Below are 22,672 nucleotides of genomic sequence, written 5' to 3' on the forward strand. Positions count from 1 at the left end.
GTATGTATACTTTGAAAAACTGGTAATAATACGTTTTGCAGAAAAGCTTTGTTACCTGCACAAATGATATTGTGAAAATACTCTGAATAAAATACAGATTTTATTAACTTTACATACAACGGTAAACAGTCCATTTGGTGTGGCAGTATACAAGTGGATGCTCACTTTAAATTATCTGCCCAAGAAGCCAGATTCTTCCAAGTAAACTGCCAAGAGTCGAAAAGCACACTTGATGTAACATTTTGCCATCGCTGCCACTTCCCACTCCAATGCAAACATGTGGTCAACACTGGAAAATGCTGGAGTAATGGCTCTGTACAATGAAATTGTTCAATGATTCTTTCTTTGGCCATGACTGGTAATGTATTAGCTTCTAGTCCCTCTCCGTTTCCTTTGACATTACTCCAAGTACCAAACCACTCTTCCCTTGGCAACATATTTGCCTATTTCCCCATACCACATCCAGCATGCCTGATTCCATGTTGTTTGTCCATCTTCTGCTTTTAGGCCCTCTGTAACTTAACCTAAACGTGCTTCTAAATGTGTCTTCCTGTATTGCTGTATTCCCCTCTATGGGTAATAATCCAGCCATTCCCTTGATTCATCAAACGTAATCACAGTTTGAGCCTTTCTCCCAGGGGTGACTCCTCCATGTGGGCCGAGGAGCGTTGCCCCACTGCTTTCTCGCAGTGCGAGAAGCAGAAACATAAAATGGTATAATAAATACCATTTTATGTATGTGCTTCTCGCACTGCAAGAAAGCAGGAGGGTTTGGTTAGGGGCGGGCGGGTGGGCGGTCCTGCTCTAGGGCAGGGGAGGGGTGGCTTGCCCACTCTGAGGGCGCTGACTGTTTAGTCTGTCCAAGGCCGACCAAACCAGTCATACGCACTCTCCCTTTTCTCCATGTAGGCTGCATGCAGCCTACATGGAAAACAAGCATTTACAATGCAATGGTTTCGCCTTTGGAAAAGTTAGAGCTATTGGCATTGTAAATGACAAAATTTGTATTTATGTGTTGGGTTTGAAAACAGATAAATAAATGGCATTGTCATTTACATTGCCATTAGGTTAATCTCGGCAGCCACTCTGCACTCCCTAGCATTCTGCAGTCACTCTGCACTCCCTAGCACTCCCTAGCAGTCTCTCTGCAGTCCCTAGCACTCACTAGTCACTCTGCATTCTCTAGCACTCCCTAGCACTCCCTAGTCACTCTGCACTCTCTAGCACTCCCTAGTCACTCTGCACTCTCTAGCACTCCCTAGCACTCACTAGTCACTCTGCACTCTCTAGCACTCCCTAGCACTCTGCACTCTCTAGCACTCACTAGTCACTCTGCACTCTCTAGCACTCCCTAGCACTCACTAGTCACTCTGCACTCTCTAGCACTCCCTAGTCACTCTGCACTCTCTAGCACTCCCTAGGCACTCTGCACTCTCTAGCACTCCATAGCACTGCAGCCAGCCTTCCCGCCCCAGACTGATATCCACTGAAGCGACGAGGAGGTCCGGGCACTCCCTGGGACGCTCCGTGCCAGGGGCTGAGGGTGGCGATTAGCGAACGTGCATTCCACCGGAAATCTTTGAAATAAATCCAGTTTAAAGAAAACGGAGGGTCGGTGGCAGTCAGAACAGAAATTCTATTAAAAAAAAATATAACCTGCAACCCACGGGCTGGTCCAAGCTACGAGGGGAGATACGCAGCAGAGCGCGTCACCCGAAATAAACCCACGCAGAGAATAAAGTATCTAAGAGAAGAACTGGGCAAAAGCAAGACAAGCTGGTTAAATACAGTAAGACTTGTGCCAATCGGAGGTTTGAAGCCTGGCAACAATGTGATGCAGCCTAGATGAACAAGGCTTTGAGGCGCCTTCGGACCCGGGAGAGCAGGTGGGAAGCCGGGCACAGCGCTCGAGCCACATCCGGGGAGCCCGACTGGCAGGTCGGTGCCGGGGCTAAGGGGCGTGTGCACTGCCGCGGAGCCGGTGGGGCGGGCCAGATGTCACCTTGAGGGTCCGCTCCGATAGAAGACAAGCGAAAGGACACCGAGAAAACTTTCAGGGAGCCGAGCCTTCCAGCTGGCAAGACGAGCAATTCATTCCAACCTCCCCTGTCTGTCTCCCTCTCGTGGCCTCCTCCTCTCCCCTTCTTTCTGCCCTCCTCCTTCCTTCTTTTCCTCCCCTGCACTGCCCTGCCGCCCCCTTTCTGCCCTCTCTACTCCTCTACCCTCCCTGCCTCCTCCCCTTTTTTTCTCCTCTGCCCGCCCATCCTTCACAACATGATACAATCTACTTTATTGGCACGACAAGTCAGACAAGTATTGCCAAAGTAAATACATGACAGACCCCCGCCCTCTCGTCTTTCCCGCCCACGCCCCCGGCGTCTACGTCATGAATATACACATATATACATCCATAGAGCTATACAGTATGTTGACGCCGCCTGCTGCTTTGCCTGCTATTGGCCCGGGTGGCGGTGACGAGAAACACCCCATGCCCTTCGTTGCCGCACAGCGTTCAGTTTCTGCATCATGGCTCTGTTGTGTTATTTATTTTATTATTATTTTTTTCTTCGCATTTCAGGTCATTTGTATGTTGCAGGTGATAATGCTGGCAGGGTTCACGCAGGCGAAACCAAAAAACACACTTTAGGAAAATGAGCTCTCAGAAAGCAGCGAAAAAATGTAGAGCTAGCGTTAAGACCCATTACACCACTTCCCGATCAGTCTTCTCGAAGAGAGAGGGGGGTTGGGGGAGGGAGGGGGAGAGGCGGCAGAGAGGTCTGGAGAAGTAGGAGGAATTAGCACGTCCCATTAGCCTCCGTCTAACCTTGTTAAAAATCGGTTGTCTCCAGTCTGAGGAGCCGAATAATTTTTATTTGCGGGCAGGCGTCCCCGTGTGCCAGAGCCCTGCATGAACACCCCCCACGCCATGTGCAGCGGAAGGAGGCCGCCCCCTCCCTCGGCGCTCGGGGAAAGGAGGTCAGTGCAATTAAACACGAGTATTGAATTTGGCTGGGGGCTGGAGTAAGCAGATGACCGCTGCTTCTTTAGACCCGCCCCCGTCATTCAAGTAACCTCCGAGGCATCCCCTTGTAACGCTCTCCTCCCAGCCCGTCTCTAACTCACCCCGGAGGGGGGAGGTGGGGGTGATCGTGCCCGGAGACAAACTGAGGAGATTAATCACCATCATTAGAGCAGCGGCCCCCGAAGTGAGCCCCCGCCCGATCGATAAACACGGCGAGGTACATACATACAAGCATCTCTGTAGGTAGATACTGTCAGTGATACCACGCATTCGTCCCCCTAATGGGGGAGTTTTACTCATGGTTCTAGCAGGATGCTCGTGCTTCTGCACCTACCCCTTCCAGCGGCTGCCTTACATTGACAGTGTTCGGCCTTCTATAAGTATGCCGCAAATCTCGTGGCGCCGGGTGTGGTGTGCTCCATTTCCGGGATCGGGAAGTGGTGAGCAGTGTTCAGTGCGAGTGCAGAGTGGCTGCCGCAAGTCGTGAAGGAGACGCTGCGCATGCGCAGTATCGTTCCATCAAATGAAAAAATTAAAGAATGACTGACTGACTGCCTGCCTCTATACCGGGTGAAGGAAAAACGCCGGACTAATGTGCCTTAATAAAGAAGGTATCTGACTGAACACATAACCCCACAAGACGGGTATACTCCATAGGAGAATCCTGGTGCGGAGCAGTGGGGCCATAGGGGTCAATCAAGCCTGGACTTCCTCGGCCGGCGGTCGGCCGCCAAATGGCAAAAAAAAACCTCAACCAGCCAAAAAAAAAGCCCCGCCCACCGCCGCATGACGTGGGCAAAAGAGAAAAATTCTCGGGAACGCCCCCGAATTTGGTCCGGCCTTGACGGACAGATCCGGCACCCAATGGCTAGCCTCCATTTATGGAGCTAGCCAATGGGAGCCGGGGGACGTTCCCGAAGCACTTATAGTTAACAAAGGATTTCGCCTGCGCCGAAAAGCTGCGCAGAGCGCAGCCTTCGGCAGGCGAAACCCAAAAATGGCCTCTTCATCGACGCCTGTGTGGTCGGCGTCCCAACAAATCACAACGCTGCCATTGCAGCACTGTGATTGGCTTAGGGGAGGGGAGGGAGGCTGCCTGCGTCCTCTGAGGAGCAGAGAAGCAGAGACGACGCGGTACCAGACCGGGCCGGCGAAGGTAAGTTAACTTTTTTCTTTTTCTTTAAAATTAAACAAACCCCCACGCATGACCCTCTCCCCGCATGCAGCCTCCCAACCCCCACCCACAAGTCATGCCGGCCGTGACTGCTTTCTTCACATCTCCTTCCTGCGCAGGCCCCCCCTTGCTTGCTAAACAGTGGCTTTACATCAAAATTGGCACACCTTTGGGTGCCTGGACAGCTTGGCACACATTTTTAACAGTGAGTGCTTAATTTACACCAGGCCTGCGAGCACAAATCCTTACTGAATGTCCAGTATTAACTCCTTTGCCTAATTCCATCCTGCCTCTACGCATACCTCAACGTGGGTAGATGGTGATAAAAAAGACTGATAGGGAAATGGCAGTTCATTGTCCACGTATGATGATGGTACCAGTCACATTGGTTTCATTCACTAAAGTAAAAGGTCTCAGTTTGACACAACCAGCTCCCCTCCAGGTTCTCATTCTTTGTTGATCTAACCCCTTCATTATATACTAATGAAATGCACCCAACATACACCTGATGTTCTGTGCAGTATAGGCTGGCATGTGTTAAAAAGACAGACATGCAATTATGAATCATGACTAATGCCATAGGACAGTCATATGTTTTAACTTGTATGTTTCTTAAGAGTCTCCTATGTTATGCACTAGCTTACTTGCTCATCAAGGTCTCAGACCATATACGTTACAATTCATTTACAATCCTTGATTAGCTCCTATGCACTTTTGATTATCAATGTGCAACAGTGTGTGCTACATATAGCATATATTTTATTAGTATGGTTCTAGCCTATGTACGCATTTGTTCATTTAAAGGTTTGATGCATAGAGAAACGCACAGTGGTTTTATCATGGAAGTGTAAGTGTATTCTCACACTTTTCTTCTCACCTTATCTCATGAGTCATGAGGTTGATTTTTCCCGAAATAAACAGTGTGAATGATATGAACAAATCATTCACAGCCTTCATGATGAAAAAGCAAGAAACTTCAGATCCCAGAAGGAGCAGAAAGCAGAGCAATTCTCTTCGTAATTCTGTCAACAATGATTCTAGCTTATGTATTCATTTGTTCATTCAAATGTTTGATGCAAGAGAAAGAGAAAGAGCGAGGAACTTCAGATGCGAGAAGGAGCAGAGTGACTCTCCATGTAACTGTGCCATCGCCATAAGTGGATAACAATGTGGCCACAGAGACACATTCCGCCTTGCCTAGGAGACTAGATGAAGTTTGGAAAATAAATTATGTTCAGGTATGCATGTGCAATGATAAAAAATAAATACTGAACCCTCATAAAGCAGTAGACGTTTATGCTACTACGTTTGTTTGCTATGGTTTGATATGCTGGGATACTCAAAAAGTACTATGTTGCCTATTTTTATAATGTTTAAGTTTTGCACATTCACAACTATTGGTTAGATATCTGCAATAATATTTTTTACATTTATTCTGTAGTAAAATTGACTTCAAATAAAGCCTTAAAAGAAACAATGTGAAATTCTTGTGTGAGCGCACTCGGGTCAAAATGTGACCAGTAAGGACAACAATAAATGAACATTTCTAGGAGGTTTGTTATGCGCCTCACTGTAGGAAGGTGGATATCAGACTATATGGTTACCCCAACTTTTTGCCTAGTGTTTAGCTGGTTTTTGACTTAATTGGCCTGGGATCCTGCTATTCAAGGCCCCAGGCTATCTGCTCTCTCTGTAAAATGGACTCCATGTACTTTAGGTACATACCTAATTGGGATTGGGTCACCTTGTGAGTCCCTGTATAGTGTACCATAGGTACCCAGGGCATAGGTGCATCCAAGGCCTACCAGGGGCTGCAGCATGTTTATGCCACCCCTGGCTGTCCATCCAAACTGACACCACAGGCTGATCAGTCAGCTTGGGCAAGGTTGTGTAATCACCCCTTGCTTAGATATAGTATTCCTATATATACCCTTATATACAGACACATATATACCTATAAGTCACTCCTATGGCAGGGCTTGACAATCCTGGGGCAGAGTGCTTGGTTTTATGTGAGATGGTGCTCTAGCATGAGCTGAGCCTGTCTGCAGCTTTCGGAACCATGTCCTTATAGTTGTTCTATGATATAGCCATACCATATACTCTTAAGTGCATTATGAATCTCGCGGTTAAATGCTAACTTTGGTTTGGCTTTATCAAAACATGTTGTGTAAGATGTCAAACACTTTGGAATACTACCCCCTCGCCAGTCTGGCGACAGGGGTAGCATTCCACCCTTCTAGAGGGAGAAGACATGTGGTTACTGCTTTACCCGGTTAAAGTTAAACAGAGCCTCAGCATCACAAAATGGATGCTGCTGCCACAGACACGAGCCTGACATCCTGCTGCTAGACGAAACTCCGGCAGGGGAGGCCTGGACAATAGGTTTCCTGCCTTGGGAGGTGCTAGCACCTCCCCAGACAGATTTTAGTGTATTCGGGCAGGGTGGGTTGAAAGAAATGAGACACTGCCTGGGGCACACAAGGTGCTCCATGCATAGCCAGGTTCAAACCAGTTGCTGGGGCGGATGTATGACATTACAACGCATGCTTTTACCACGCATGCCTTTACAACGCGGTTTTTACAACGCATGCCTTTACAACGCATAGTGCTTTGGGGCGCTGGATAGTGAATAGTTTAATTTACTATTCCAACTCCAGTCCCCGTGGATAGTAAATTAAACCTATTCGCTATCCTAGAGCACCCCCCAGCGCAATGCGTTGTAATGGTTTGCGTTGTAAAAGTTGTGTCGTAAAGGCACTGCGTGGTAAAAGTTGCGTTGTAAAGGATGTTTCCCGCTGGGGCACTCCAGCCCCAGCTCTGGCGCGAAACTGGACAAAGGGAAAGGGGTGTAACCATCCCCTTGGCAGGTTCCACCCATAGGAGGGACCTAGCAGGTAATCCAGCGCCTTAGTTTAGTATAAAGATAGGAGCTGAGTCTAGAGACTTTAGATTATCCTGGAAAGAAACTCTGAAACAAACTTTTGGACCTTCGACGTTCCATTTCGACTAGAAGACTGAAGACATCTCCCTTGTGGTCAAGGAGTGACCACCCTGTGCAAACAGGCACCACCAGTAACTTGCCGGTTTGCTTTGTCAACGCTCCCGCCGGAACCCGAAAACTCGGCGACGCGGACTCTGGAATTCCAGACTTCTCTGACTCCGACCCACATCCACAGCAAAGCAGAGACCCGTGGCGGACACGAGAGACGTGGGACCGGACATCCTGCAATACCTGCTTTTTCCTAATTGTGCAGCTTCTGTGGCATCCTCTAAGTTGTGCATTGGGGATTGAGAAGCCCCAACCCCGAGCAGTAAGTGTACCGAAGCTCAGCCCTTCACACTCCACGAGTGCCGCATGGGGCCTGCGCCTGCATTTCTCCTCGACACGTCTTCGCGGTTGCTAGCCCGTTGGCTAATGGCCCTCCTAAACACATCCTTTTGAAACAACACCGCTTGCCTGGTTGCACTGGGCTTGCTCCTGCTTTCCTGTAAAGGGAAAGCTCCCCAGACCTTGCTGGTCTGAACAGAAGCCGATCTTCCCTTCCTCCGTGGATTGCCTTTGCCAGGGCTTGTTGGGTCCAATCCGGATACCGACACCGCCAACAGCTAGATCCTTCGTGGGACAGTCCGTATCCAGCTCCTGGTTGTCGTCGACGCCTCCTGGTCCACGTGGCTGCGGAGACAAACTTCACCTCTTCACCTGATTGCATCTCAACATCGCCTGGTTCCTTACTGGTTCCTTCCTGGTCACTGGCTAGTGACCCAGACTCTGTCCCCTCTGCTTTCAGGTTCTTCACTGCTCCGATCCTTCCTTGGATCCATCCGGACATCTTCCTCCTGGTCGCTAGCAGCACTTTCTTGCAGCTCTCCATAGGATTGATCAACGAAACCCGACACGAAAGAACACCTATGCACCCGGCTTCCCTGGGTGAGGTAACTCGAGTATTCCGGTGCTCCCGTCGGTAATAACTATCCAAGTGTCCTAGTTTAACAGGGTTTTTCCGTAGTCCACCCGGAAGTGTTCGAAATCAGCTACTGTCTAACTTTTACGTTCCCATTGAAACTCTATGGTAACCCGCGTGTGTGTTTAGACACTGCACATGCATCCTGTGGGTCTCCTACTTCCAAGCCCTTGGTTGTTCAGTGTAGCCCCAGCGATTTCCTATGCCCTAGGCCTACTCACCTTTCCTGAAGTGTTTCTTATACCACTTCTTTAGTCTATGGTTCGTGAGGCCCCTAGGGCAGAATTGTATTTGTGCAACTTATAGTATGCTTATCGAGTAACTTGTGCTGTATCTCGAACTCTGACCTCATAAAGAGTGCAGAGGGGTTGTGTTAGTAATAAATACATATATATTTGATATATACCTTGTGTGGTGTCCTTTCATTTGGTATTCAAGGGATTATAATTGGTAAAACAATTGGCTTCATATGCTCTCTGAAGTTTTAGCCTAAGACTGCTTTGTCCATGCTACCACTAGGATAGCTGGTCTATAAGGTTGACTTTACAACCATCACCATAAGGGTTGTTAGGACTGGTGCAAGGTGCGCAATAGAATAGTGAACATCATATACCAGGCCAACTTCTCACACTAACAAGCAACCAAGGTAAGCAGACTACAGGAAAATTGTTGATAAATCAAATCAATTGGCTCGACAACTGAAAACTACAACATTGTATTGAGCTGATGTGGTTTGTTCTTGAATGCAGTCAAAGAACCCCTCTTCACTAAGTTCTAACTCCTACTACACTCTCAGTCTCTCGTGGCTCAGACTGAAAAGGACTGAATATGCGGAAATCCCAATAGCACCTAGGAACAGTATTCATGGCTTTGCAAACGACTGGGCATAGTCGGGATGGTGGTAATATTGCTGTTGCAAATGGGCACCGAGAACTGTAGTTGCCTATTTTGTCAGAAGGCAATGGTGTAGTGGTAGGAAAACAAGATAATGCCCAACATTACTTCGAACTGTGGGTCATCAGTCATATTCACATAAATGTACTGTTTATCGGACTGAATTTCCATGTGTAAAGCAATGCATCTATTCTTAATACCACCTGATATTTAGTGGAGACATGTCCATTAACTTGATGTTTTTTGGATTTTTCTTGATTAACACAGCTAAGGAATGTTATTTTGCAAACTGTTGATCCATGTAGTTGTCCACTACCTCAGAATCTAGATTAGCATGTAATGATTGGCCAGTAGTTCCAATAAGGCGGGTCTGGTGGCTCAGTGGACTAATGCCTCTACTGCAGGGGCCTGTGTTCAACCTAATGGCCACATGTTCAAATTCATCTGAGGTCGATAAAATGAGTACCATTGAGTTGGGTAACAAGAAACATCTGTTATTTAGTGCCAAATACCCGTAGTGGTGAACGTGCGCTTTACAATACACATGTTATGTTATAAGTGATGTGGGAAATAAAAGTGAGCACAAAGAGATTTGGCCAACTTAGAGAGAGACGGGGCAGTAAGCCACCACACAGAAGTATTTTCCTTACTTCTGGGCCTCCTCATTTCCAGGTGTGGAACTATCTACCCCTCTCCCCCTCAAATTCAGTAGAAGCACATACTATGCTGTTGTCTGCAATTTCTTCACTCACTGGTAAACAGGCTCCTGAGATGACCCACTTGGGAATATATTCTGCTGGTCAGGGGACAGGAGAAAGAACATATAGTAGATATCCTAGGCCAGCACCACAGCTATCTTCTGATAATGTAACAAATATTTTTTTCTTGAATGCAGTGTTTGAGTTGTAGGATAAGCCATATCAAATAATGTGAGATAGCATAAGCCACGCTAATAGGTCATGGACATCTTCTTTTAGACTGCATTGAAACACTGTGATGTGATGTAAAACAGGTAGCCGAAGATTAGTAGATTATTTATTAAGTCTTGGTTACAGGCTAGCATCCATGTAAAGCAGCCCCACCAGGAGCAGCCTGCCTGCTGCTCAGCATCTTCACGCCCCACCTCTCCACACAGGCACCTAAACATTCCAATCATCTCCATCACACCAACATTCCACTCCGAACACTCACAATGGCTGAGCAGCTAAAAGCCAGGTAACATAGGAGAAACATTAATACATAGGCAGGATATAACAAATACTCCCCCTTTTAAATGGAAGCTAAAATAACAATACTAAGTGGGAACAACTATACACAAAAATGTACATATAAAGAAAATAGTTCAGAACCCAGGAACGCAAGGTAAAATACAACCTCTCGAGAGGGACTGAACAATCAAGAAAACAGAGAGGATGAATAAAATAGATGCACAAGAAATATTTTGAGATGCAGAAACAATGTTTACAAAAATGTCACAAGAAATTAGACAGCTGACTAAGAAAAACTCAAAAGCACTGTATGAGAAACTGTATCAGAAAGACACAGAAGACATGGGTGTAAAACACCCGACCACACATCCCCGAACAGGGAAATAAATTGTAACATGTAGCAATGGGTGACACGCATCCCGAGAATTCAATCACATATCAAGGGAAACATAAGAAAAATGTTGACAGATGAGAACTGTACTCCTTCCAGGGTTTACTCACGCAAGGAATAGAAATGTAAGCTGGGAAAATGGAACTAAAACCCAACTTGACACCCCTCATGTAAGGGTCAAAAACTTGCAGAAATGGGACTGTAAGGGGAAGGGTTTTTAATGTAATCCATGTAAATGGGACTGACGCCCATTCAGCTACCCCTCATGTAAGGGTTAGAAAATAATAGAAATGGGTCTTTAACCCATTCTGACATCCCTCATGAAAGGGTTAGTCGTGTACAGCGTAAAAATGGGACTAAAACATATTCCTGTCCCTCATGTAAGGGAGTGTAACGTGTAATGCAAATACAGGAAAATTCCACCTACATGACAATCCCTCCAGGAAAGGTGTATAACTACAAACCTAGAGATGGGTGACCACCACCCGCTAAAACATTAAGAGCACCCTCATGAAAGGGTGTGTAAAGTCAAACTGAAAAAGGGTGACCACCCACTAAGACAATAGTACTCATGTAGGGTTACCTATAAGACATAAGAAAATGGGCAAACAATACCCATTAAATAATCCTATGTAGGATATGTGACGTGCTATGTTGCCATGTACCGCCAGAAAAGATATATAATGTAAGAGTAACAACCTTACAGGCATTATGAACATGGAGCTGTATACACGTGCCAAAATCACCCAAAAATTGACAATGCTGAGAATGACAAAAAATGCGCAGGATACAAAAAAAATTACAGAATATGGCAAGAAAATAAAACGAAGACCAGAAACAACTAAACACTTTGCCGGTGAGCGACCTCTCACCCGTATGATGCCTCACTAGCCCATATTGCAACAAATGTTTCTTTGTTTAAGTACTTCTCCCACATGTAAATAAGGCGAATGTTGTCCGATGGAATTTCCAGCAGAACTGTTGAATATTTGCTATATGCAGAACAGCTTGTTGATGAATTGTCATCAAACCTAGCATACAGTATTGCCAAGAATTTGTCCAAAGAAAAACACTTCAGTACTAGAATGGTGATACCCAAGTCACCTGCCAGCTCGCATTGTAATTGTAAAGTACCCTACCAATTTTCTGACTATTGTATAAAAAATATAAATAGTTCACTAGTCCCTTCGATGAAACATGTCAACCAGACACAGCTACCTTACCACCAAGAAAGTGAAGCATTTGCCGTAGGTGCCCCGTGCCATCTGCATCTGTCACAGAGAAGCGACGCCGAACAGAACCTCCATACATCCAATCACGACAATCGCAGCTTCAATCGTATTGTAGAGACCTGCGTGCTGCCCTGGACAAAGATAGCGGCACGCAGTACAACATAATGCTGTGCGGCTCCCGGTGCGTTTGTGCACCATTGTGCTTTGCACACGTGGGTTTGTATCCCGTCCTTGTCGCCAAAATTATGTTGTGATGTAAGATAGGTAGCCGAAGAGTAGTTTGTAGATTCTTTATTAAGTCTTGGTTACATGTTAGCATCCATGTAAAGCAGCCCCACCAGGAGAGCCATCTTCAACTACCATACAGGCACCCAAACATTCCAATCATCTCCATCACACAAACATTCCACTCAGAACACTCACACTGGATGTGCAGCTGGGAGCCAGGTAACATAGGAGAAACATTAACACATAGGCAGGATATAACACACAGCTATTTGTAACGGCCCGCAGCAAGTGACTACAGGGATAATTGGATGGAGATTAGCTAATGGAGATTAGCTATACAAACTATGAGGATGCCCATGACCTTTTTAAAGTAGAGAAGCTCCATTCCTTTGGCTTGACAAGAATATCACAGCTCAAACACGGAGTTGAGTTACCAACTTAAGTAGCACAGTCACACTGTATGGTGACTTTCTGATATAGTTAGAGGGGGGCAGTCCAGCCAAAACGTCACCACTTAAGATGGGGTTAAATAAATATCACGTTGGACTAATACCTTCATGACAATGGGGGTTGGTAATAAGATTTAAAATCAGTAAACTCGTCAGGACAGCCATGAAAACATATATGTACGGGCGTGGCATAACACACTTTTGTGAAGGGACCGTGGGAACATGGAATATGAGGTCACGTGGTAGTGCAGCGACAGAGTGGGGAGCTACTGGTCCATGTGATGCATTGTCTAGGTGGGTCTGTACTGCACCGACCCGCTCCTGCACAACAGCACATTATCGTGGGTGTTGTGCAATTTATGAATTCTCGCTGTAAGGCACATACATTAGCTTGTTTACTTTCAGGCATAAAAATGTCTTGCATTAACCTTGGATGCACTGAATCAGAAACTAATGGTGCAACCAACCTTAAGAGGGGTGGTGGACGCGTTAGATTTAACTCTCAGGGCTGGAGAGGGCGGATACCGTCAATCAGTTGGATAGAAGAGTGATAAGAGATAGCTTGACTCTGCTCTTTTATATGGTAGAAGAACAGTTAGTCCTGCAGTGCAACAGGACCCTAATGTGGAAGGCACCAGAACTAAAGTTTAGGAGGAGGCTAAGAATTAAGTACAAGGCAAAGCCTGATTAAAGTGTATCCAGGGAGGACATATAGGTAGAACGCATGCTAGAACTGCTGTGTGCCTCGAGGACGTGGAGATGCGTCTTGTTTGTTGACTTTCAAGTTCCTTTACTGCTGCATGAGGTGTCTTTATATACAGTGTAACAAAATGTGACCAAGATCGCCACATTGACACCTTACACGTGTCTGCATAACGAGTGCCAGTGTCCATGCCACATATTTATGCTCAGGGGGGTTATATATATCTTTTTTTATTCTTTTTTACATTCCCCCCCTCCCTCCCCCCCCCCCCCCAAAAAACCAGTAAAACGCACTCCCAGGCAAAAATTAGTAGATGCTAAAAGGGAGATTTATTATTACATAAATCTTTTTGTAACGAGTTTCGAACGCCCAACCGGTCGGGATCACTCATGGTGTATGTGTGTGTATATATATATATATATATATATATATATATATATATATATATATATATATATATATATATGTCACCAAACGCCTGTAGCTTTAGGGGCGCACACAACAGCAAATGAACAAATGAACAATCCGGTTTTCTCCTTAACAGGTAACTTGCTTTATTATTTCTGGAGGGGGGGATATATATATATATGTATATATATATGATAAAGTACCCCCTGACATACATTACAAGGTATTGCAAGTCACTGAAGAGATCCATCTCCCTGAGGAGATCCATCCGCATATAGAGGAACTAGGCTTTAAAAGGTTAGGGAACTCTTAAGTGACTTCCAATATCCTTACACTGTACGGCAGGGGGTACTTGATCTCATATAATACACGGTCATGCCATCATCTTTCCCATAAACCACTTAAAACCTCGGTGCATAGCTCTTTTATTTCTAAGAGACAGCATGTCTGCAAGCATGAAGAATACAATTAGAACCTCTAGTGCAAACTTAAACACATGAAAAAACTGTTAGATATTTGTTGAAAAAAGATATTCTGCTCTTTCACAAAGAGCATATCCACACAAAATAGTTCCCCTGAGTGCTGAATTGGCCTGTTGGGCAGTCTGGCACAACTAGTTGATTCAGCTTGGAAGGGCTACTGATTCCCGTCAGCAAAGTGAACTTCCATAGCAAAGTATGATTTGTGAGGCCGAAAATATATATAATTATATTTTAGCTTTTAGCGAATATTTATTTATTGTATGGGTGATGGTCCAGCAGTTCCTCAAAAATACAGTTTTACAAAAGCCAGGAGAAACCAAAACAAGCATTTACAAAGTCAAAAGGATTGCAACCAACACAAACCTATTGGCTTTTCCAGGGCTTGTTTCTTCTGTAGTTACATTCTGTGTTTCTGCTTTCCCATATTTGCTGGGGCCTGCCCAACATTCCTGCCTCACCCACAGTGCTGCAGACCCAGACCAGTGTGTATTCAGCTCCAGGGCGCTCATCCACAGAGTGATCTTGGAAGCGGCAAGTGAAACCAACATTGTTTTGATTGTTTCAGTGGCTCATCCCAAAAGCCAGTGCTGGGAACAGCCTTGAAACATGGTTTCCTATGGCGGTTGCATGGATCTAAAACCTATTTTTAGCAAACTGGCGGAAATGGAAACAGGAAAAAAGAGGAGGTTGAGCACAATGGCTGAAGAAAGCTAGATGTGAGGATGTGGTGGGCCTTTAGTGTGCACCAGTCAGCCAGAAGGGCATGAAGTTGCATCAACTGCTGGGAGGCTCAGTGAATGGGAACTCGCACATGGGCCATGATCAATAAGCGGAAAAAGGACTTGTTTAAATATCACTTCATATATTTGCCTGCTTGAATGCCACTCATATTAAATGGTCTCAACTAGAAACGGAATCCGCGAGCTGCCGGATACACACTTATCTGCACCAGGTACATCCTGTAGGAAGAATTTAGCTCTGTGTACGTAACCTGTCCCTCTTTGGTCAAGGGGACTGCTCATGTTTTCAAATACAAGTAAAAACTCTGAACTTAATGGTACAGCTTGGCTGTACCAACTTGCCACGCCGCCACAATTAATTTGTACATTTTCAAATATAAATGTAATACATTTAAGACCACTAGAACATATGGACAGTTTTTTTCCAAGGTATAAAAGATGGTGTCAAATTCATAAGATACTTTGTGCCACATTATAATTCTCTCGGATTTTGGACTGGTACTCTGACCTCCACCTGGCAGTAATCATTCTGAGGGACTGGGAAGGTAATCTCAGAAATGAAGAATTATCAATGGAAACGGAAATAAGGCACAAAATTCACATGATTATCCCACCATCATCCCGTGGACTTTCACCTGAACATCTGAGCTGTTTCCAGAAGCCCAAGTGGCTGGCTGAAACACACCACACCTGTGGAAATATCACATATCGCATAATCTTAATTGGGTTACTAGCTCATGTTACCGGTCCCTTGGGATCTCGATGGGGCTAGTGGGTATCTTTACCAGCCCCATTGGGATTCATAAGGGGCTCATAATGAGAACCCATAGCATCAATTGCAAGGGATGGTGAGTTTTTGTGTAGGTTTCGGCTGGGGGGAATACCACTACGTAGCATGTATGTTATCCCCTCAGTAAGTTTCCCTCTAAAATCCAAATTTTGCACCTCAGAATCTTAGATAAAGTGATAATACTGCAGTTTTACTGCCGTCTGTGCAACAAAGCTTGGAAGCGTGTATTTTTGCCTCTGCAATGCTCGCCAGGTATTATTGTCCGGCGAAATTTGGGTGGAGAAATATATCATGTGAGAGCAAAACTGCTGCACTACGTGAACTGGTAAATCAAGAGCAAAGACCATTTTCGCCCTATTTATGATTTTGTGTGGCACTTGAAATAAGGGCCTATGTAACTGTAAGGAAAAATAAGTGAAATGGGATATTGGAGCAACAATTTTCGAAGATATAAGGCAATTAATTTTAAAGTAAAATGTAGTCTTTTCTAATTTGCAGCCATAAATTGGAAAATATCGATCCATTAGGATGTATTTCAACTCGGACTGTGACCTGAAAGATTCTCTGAAGTTTACAAAAGATAAGAACACAGGACTAGGGAAAATCCCCAACCCACTGCCATGAACGCTCTTCCTTTTCCTTCTTCCTATTTATACCTAACAAAACACGTTTGTATTTCGCAATTATGCAATGTATTTTGGCAGCCAATAAGGGTTGCATTCTCTGCGAACAAAGTTGACAGAATTCCACCTTGCATTCTCCTATTTTTAAAAAATATATATTTTTATTAGTTTTAAAACAAATAGATTCAGGCATAATCAGGATACAATATCTAACAGGTGCTCATCTGTCAACCTTGCATTCTCCTATGTGCGCTCACATGCACAGTATCCCCATGTCAAGCCTGTGCATAGATATTCTACACATAAAAGTATAAAATCAGAAAGTTGCTCTATCACAGCCTTACGTCTAGGGGCCTGGTTGCTGCTAACCATTACTTCAAAGTCTTACTAGGCAACTATCACTTTACACTGTTAGAAACCTCAAACCAATCCTTGTGTTCATCTAGAGCTTCTCTGGTCAGGGCAATCGTTCTTTCAAGACTTGACTACCCAACTCCCTTTACCTTGGTTTGCTTATTTTCCTGACATTAAGCTCCAAGTCCCTCACTCACCATCTGAGGACTACACTAGCTGCCTGTAGAGGCCTGCAAAAAATATCATCTGCCTTTGTATCACTCACAGACCACATCCAACCAAGTCCCATTAGACATGAAGCTGATTTTGACCAAAAACATAACATCAAAACAACTCGAATCACCTGTACAGTGCTCCGCTCCCTGGGGCAAGTTGGAGGTATACCAGTAGCATATATGTATATATATATATATATATCTATATATATATATCTATATATATATATATATATATATATAGATATAGATATATATATAGATATATATATATAGATATATATATATATATATATATATATATATATATATATATATATATGTGTGTGTTTTAGACCAACTATGTAAAAATTCTATTAATGATTTACGTGTTTATATAAGTATGCAGTAGTACTATTATAAATGTCATTGGTGTGATGGTTTTTGTTTTTTAAAAGACTGATCACTCAAATAAATATGATCTTATCATATATATATATATATACATATATATATATTCAGAAATGCACTGCAAATACCAACGGTTATTTAGCCTTACACACACTCAACTTACACGCTTTTCGAGATTTCTCTCTCTTGCTCTGGGTCAAAGTATAATGATGAAAATATGTCCCTAAAACGAGTGCAAGTACCCACCATATACAACCACCTGTACAAACTAAATGCGGTGTGGCGTTTGTGTGCGTGTGCATGTTTTGCAGAGCACATCATGTCGCCTTACAACAAGTAGGATCAACATCGCAAACGTGCAGTATAAAAGTAAGCAGGTGTTATAGGCCTCGACCAAACATGCAGGCATATGTTCAACACAAAACTGTGATTTTTGTTTTTGCCTGGTGCTACTGCCCCTTTAAGAGTGACCTACAAGTCAGCCCGGGTATGAGCACGTCTGCCTGACAATGGCGCCTTTACTGGTGCTGCTGCCGTATCTGGTTTCAGTGTTCCTCTACAAGGGTGCCACCAGAGCTCAAGGCAGGCATTTTTTTTAACCGCGTCTGCCATGGCAGAGAAAAAACAGTTTAGATTATACCGAGGCTATTCCAGGATAGAAGCGTTTGTGTCAAACACAGACAGCCTCCTTCTTTGATTTTAAAAGAGGCAGCTTTGCTTTGACAAGCCAATGTACCAGTGACTGCAAAAAATGGGGCTTCTCGTCTCGAGAAGTGGGTGTTTTTTTTTATGTATATGAGCGTGCAGTGGAATGGTGGCTGTAGGCGGCTGCCTACCCTCCCCCTCCACATGTGCACACGCAATCTGGCTGGCTGCTTGTTCACCCTTTCATTTCACTCAAATGGCTTTCGGTAAGGCAGGCATTTCGCCTCCCAATGCCCTGCTTCCCACACATCGTTACATTGATTAACGTAAGGAGGGAGGAAGGCCTGTGTCAGGGACATTCAGTGCAACAGCGATTGCTATTCGAATGTTTAAGAGTAGGTTATTTTAGGTTTCCATGCATACTTATACGGGAGTATTTAGACACGGGTGAACCCTAGCGAGATCTGAGCCGCTAACAGCAACAGACTGATCATTACCACACATATCTATCTGTCTGTCTCCCTAACGCACAAATTTGACTTGCCCAGTGTTGTTACACACATATATATATATATATATATATATATATATATATATATATATATATATATATATATATATATATATATATATTTGTAATTACAGTTTTCAAATATATATTTCTAAAAGCAAGTTTATATTCCTGAAAGACAGAACACATGCACGAACACGTATATAGAGAATGTGCACCACCGTAGTCTTGGTAATGACACATGCCCCCCCCCCCCGCTGACTGGGGCGAGTGTAAGCCACAAGTGAGCCCTGCAGCCCCTCGCCTCACTCAGTTACTGAATGTGCTACAGTGCTATTACAACGTCAACTGGTGCACGTGCATTATTTATAGTCAGAGCGTCTCAGATGGTGGGCAACCGACAGCAACGGATTTAAACAACAATAACGCAGTTTAGCGAGATAACATTTAGCTCCATAGCACACATGCACGAGGGGGGAGGCGTGATCCACTTACTTTGTCTATTGAGCCGGGGAGCAGCCGGTCCAGTAGTTTGCACAGCACCACCCCATCCTTCAGGGACGTCTGCAGAAACCCCTCCGGGTCCGAGATGGTCTTCTTGGGCGACTCCAACACCCCCAGTGTGATCAACCAGGTCACGGTCTGCTCCGCCGAATTCATAGCGGCCCCAGGGCCCAGAGAGGGCCACGGGCCCCAGGGAGCAGGCGAGGGAAGCCCCCCGAGATTTACTGGAACTGAAAACGGATCCCCCCTTGCCCTGCAGTGTTTGTCCGTCTCCTCCCCCCACCGCCGCCGCCACCACCTGAAGCCTTGACGCTAGCGGCTCTCCTGACAGATCCCTCCTTCCCCATGCAGAAGGCGAGGCGGCGATGATCCTCGCGTCCTGTAGGTCCGGCTCCCTCAGTCTCGCCCTCCCCCCTCTTCTTCCTCCCCTCTCGGGTGTTTTGTTGGCTGACTGTCAAGTGCCTCTTCTCCCCCCACCCCTCCTCCTCCTCCTCCTCCTCCTCCAGTGCACACACACAAACCTGCAGTGCTGCTCAGCACAGCCCTCCTCTGCCGGCGCATGACATCACTGGCACTGTGAAAACACCCACTGCCACAAAGAAACCCCCGGCCTGTCATGCAGGCATTTTTTTTCTGCAGCTTCCCTGGTATTGTCAGCGCCTTCTGGCTCGCGGTGCGCTGCGAAACGCGCTGCATTTTCGGCGTTTGCCTCACAGACGTCCGTGCGTATGAGCAGGGAAAACATGGCTTTAGTTACATTCAGTTGTTGTGGGCTCGGCGATTTATATATTATTATGTCACACGGTCCGCTTTTGTTGTTGCACAGAGATCAGTAGTTTCCGCGATAACAATGACGTCATACCTGTAATTTATTTATCGTAATTAGTGGCAGTTTCTATGATTTATGGATTTCAAGCAAGGTGACGGCTACGAAATGTTTACACGAAATATTAAAAATACATAATGTGTATTCTGTTACTTTAAGGGGATATTATTATCTATAGCGCACCGCGGATTATTTGTACGGTTTCTGAGCGGTAATTGAATTAACGAGCCTTCCCAATATGGCTTCGAGGAATCCACCACAGACTTGAATCTGATTTGATTTGGAAAGAGGAGCTCTGGGTGGTGTTTGGGCCTGTTCCTGGTTCATGTGGTGTCTGTCGTGGGCCCCAGGTCCGTATGGTGCATTCAAGAAGGACAGGTATAAAGCTAACCTATTTGAAGGTGGAGACCAGATCGGTTATAAATTTCCAGGGTCACGTGGCATCCCCTTTTCCTGGGCTAAGGCATTTGGTGGAAAAGCTCCTCTCTCGAACGTGGTGTGGAACTTCCATCCCGGGTGGTGGTCCCTCACCAGGACTTGACCACCCGCCTTCCTTGCCCGACTGACTCTTTCGTTGGTTTCTGCACCTCATTTGCGTGGCCTTCCGCATCACATGTGCCAGACTTCAGCCTGGGCCGGTAGGTATGCTGTCGTTTAAATGCCTTTGAAACATCAGGTGTCACAGACGTCGCCTCCTCAGGATCAGGGTGATGCTCAAAAGGGGTCCACCTCCTGATCACCCTACACTCTGACTGATAAACCATACACAGAGCATCTTTCATCTTTCACACTCCCCTGTCAGTATTCACAACTTTCAATCTGTTATGCTGTTCATCAGTGGTTGGATGAACTGCAATCATCTTAAATTAAATCCGGACAAGACTGAACTTATTTGATGCTGAGAGTCCTGAGGTTAGGGTGACCAAACCTAAACTTGATGTTGCAAAATTAAAAGCAAATATTGAGGAATTAATAATCGGTACGATTGGTCCTGACAGTTTAAATTATTATCGAGATGATGAACTACTGTTCATTTGCAAGAGTATTCAGTGGAAAACAAAAAACAAATATGATCAGTTGGATGAACTGGCAACTGAACTTGAGATTGATTTGAGCAGGCAAAAGAATTTTGCAAAACATTACAGATTAGACTTTTCAGAAAGTGACATTGAGAGTTTGAACTCAATGGGAAGAATAATTCACATAAAAGATTTGATTGTTTACATTAAAAAACTGGGAGAATTGAGCAAGTGGAGAGTGAAATGGACGAAAAAGAAGGAAGATGAGAAATTGGAAAAATTGTCAAAACAATTTCCAATGAGAGAGATTGCAGGTGGAGGATATGTTCATGTCCCATGGTCGAGACAGGACATACTGCTGTTCACAAATGATTTTCCAAGACTGAGGGAGAAGCCAGTCGAGTGGTATAGGCAAGTGGACAGGTTCATCAAAGTCTCAAAGGTTCTGTGGATTGATCTGGATGGATTTTTTGATATTGTTGTCCCATCAGATCTTTGGACAGAATGCAAAATAGCCATAAGTTGGCCAAAAATAGAACCTGATCGAAATAAGGAAACAGGTGCTCCAAATCCTCTTGTTATGGAGTTTTATGAAAAAGTGATTTACTGGTTGAAGAATAAAATTCCACCGAAAGAGGTTGATTGGGTAAAAATCGAAAGAACAAACCAGGAAACAAAAGAATCAGTCCATTCATTTTACGAAAGGTTACTGTTGATTTTTAAACAATACAGTGGCTATGAAAAATTAGACGAGAAAGATATGAGTCATTTCGTCTACAGATTTGTTTATGGTCTGAAACCAGAAATTGCAGATATGATCAGAAACAGTATTGTCGGATGGCAAGCACTTTCTGTTGATGACATTTTGAGGAAAGCGAAGTACTGCAGTGATGAGTTAGAAGTGAAACAAAAGAAACTCAAGGAGAAAGCCATGTGGGCTCAGGTAAAAGTGGCTGAGCATCAGATTGCTAGTCTTGGTAATAAAAACACGAATTTTGTTCAAACTACAAATTCGAATCAAGGGCAAGGAAAATTAAAAGGTAATAATTTTGTGAGAAAAATTAACCCAAGGATTGAGGAGATGAAACAAAAATTACCTTGTTTTAATTGTGGCGAGCTTGGACACTGGAGAGACGAATGTAAGAAACCACCTAGAAATTTAAAAAGTCCATTGTTAAATCCACAGATGCAGAATGATGTTGACCTGCAGCAACAGCTACAGTTGCAACAGAATGTAAACAAATTAAACCTTCAGCGACAGTTGCAACAACAGGTGAATCAGCAACAGGTGAATCAGGTGAATAACCGTCAGAATCAAGTGCCACAGCCACCGTTTCCAAATTGTGGGGGAACTCAGAGATATAATTCAGGTGTGGGATTTCAAGGAGATGATCAGGTAATAAAACCACAAAGGCAAAGGGTGCAAAATGCAGCACAACAGTTTTTGTGAACAGAAGGACAGGAAAGTGATTCTGATGATTATTACTGACGGTGCCCGAGAGAGGAGGAAGAGTGTGTTGTTGGAGCCACTCTTGAGGTTGACCAGTCTGGTCCATTTGTAAATGGGAAAGTTAATGATGTAGACATCACTTTTCTGGTGGACACTGGTGCTACCCGTTCTACTGTTAGATCAGTGGAAATTGAAAACCTACCTCTCTCTGGGGATACCATCCAAGTTGTTGGAGTAAGCAATCAACAAATCAGGACTGATTTGACTGATCCAGTACCAGTCGAATTTGGAAATTTCAAAGACAAGCACAGATTTGTGGTTTGTAACAGTAGTCCAGTGAATCTATTGGGTAGAGATATATTGTGCAAGATGAATTGCAGAATATATTGTTCTCCTGAAGGGGTTGAATTACAAACAATGGAAGAAGATGGATTGTACAGGATGACAAT

At 44.6% G+C, this 22,672-nt stretch overlaps 1 protein-coding gene across 2 annotated transcripts in view; it reads right to left on the minus strand.

Annotated features, from left to right (window-relative positions):
* The window catches only part of ARHGEF7 (Rho guanine nucleotide exchange factor 7), a 951,496-nt gene extending 932,037 nt beyond the window's left edge, over positions 1–19,459 (minus strand). The window contains exon 1 of one of the 2 annotated variants that reach the window (XM_078657529.1): positions 18,920–19,459. In XM_078657529.1, the coding sequence (XP_078513655.1) occupies positions 18,920–19,084 (165 nt within the window). In that variant the 5' untranslated portion in view covers positions 19,085–19,459. The remainder of the gene's footprint in view (positions 1–18,919) is intronic. The other variant, XM_078657528.1, reaches the window with a different exon arrangement.
* Positions 19,460–22,672: the final 3,213 nt, after the last annotated feature.

Source organism: Lissotriton helveticus, chromosome 8, assembly GCF_964261635.1.
Source record: "Lissotriton helveticus chromosome 8, aLisHel1.1, whole genome shotgun sequence".
Classification (NCBI taxonomy): Eukaryota; Metazoa; Chordata; class Amphibia; order Caudata; family Salamandridae; genus Lissotriton; species Lissotriton helveticus.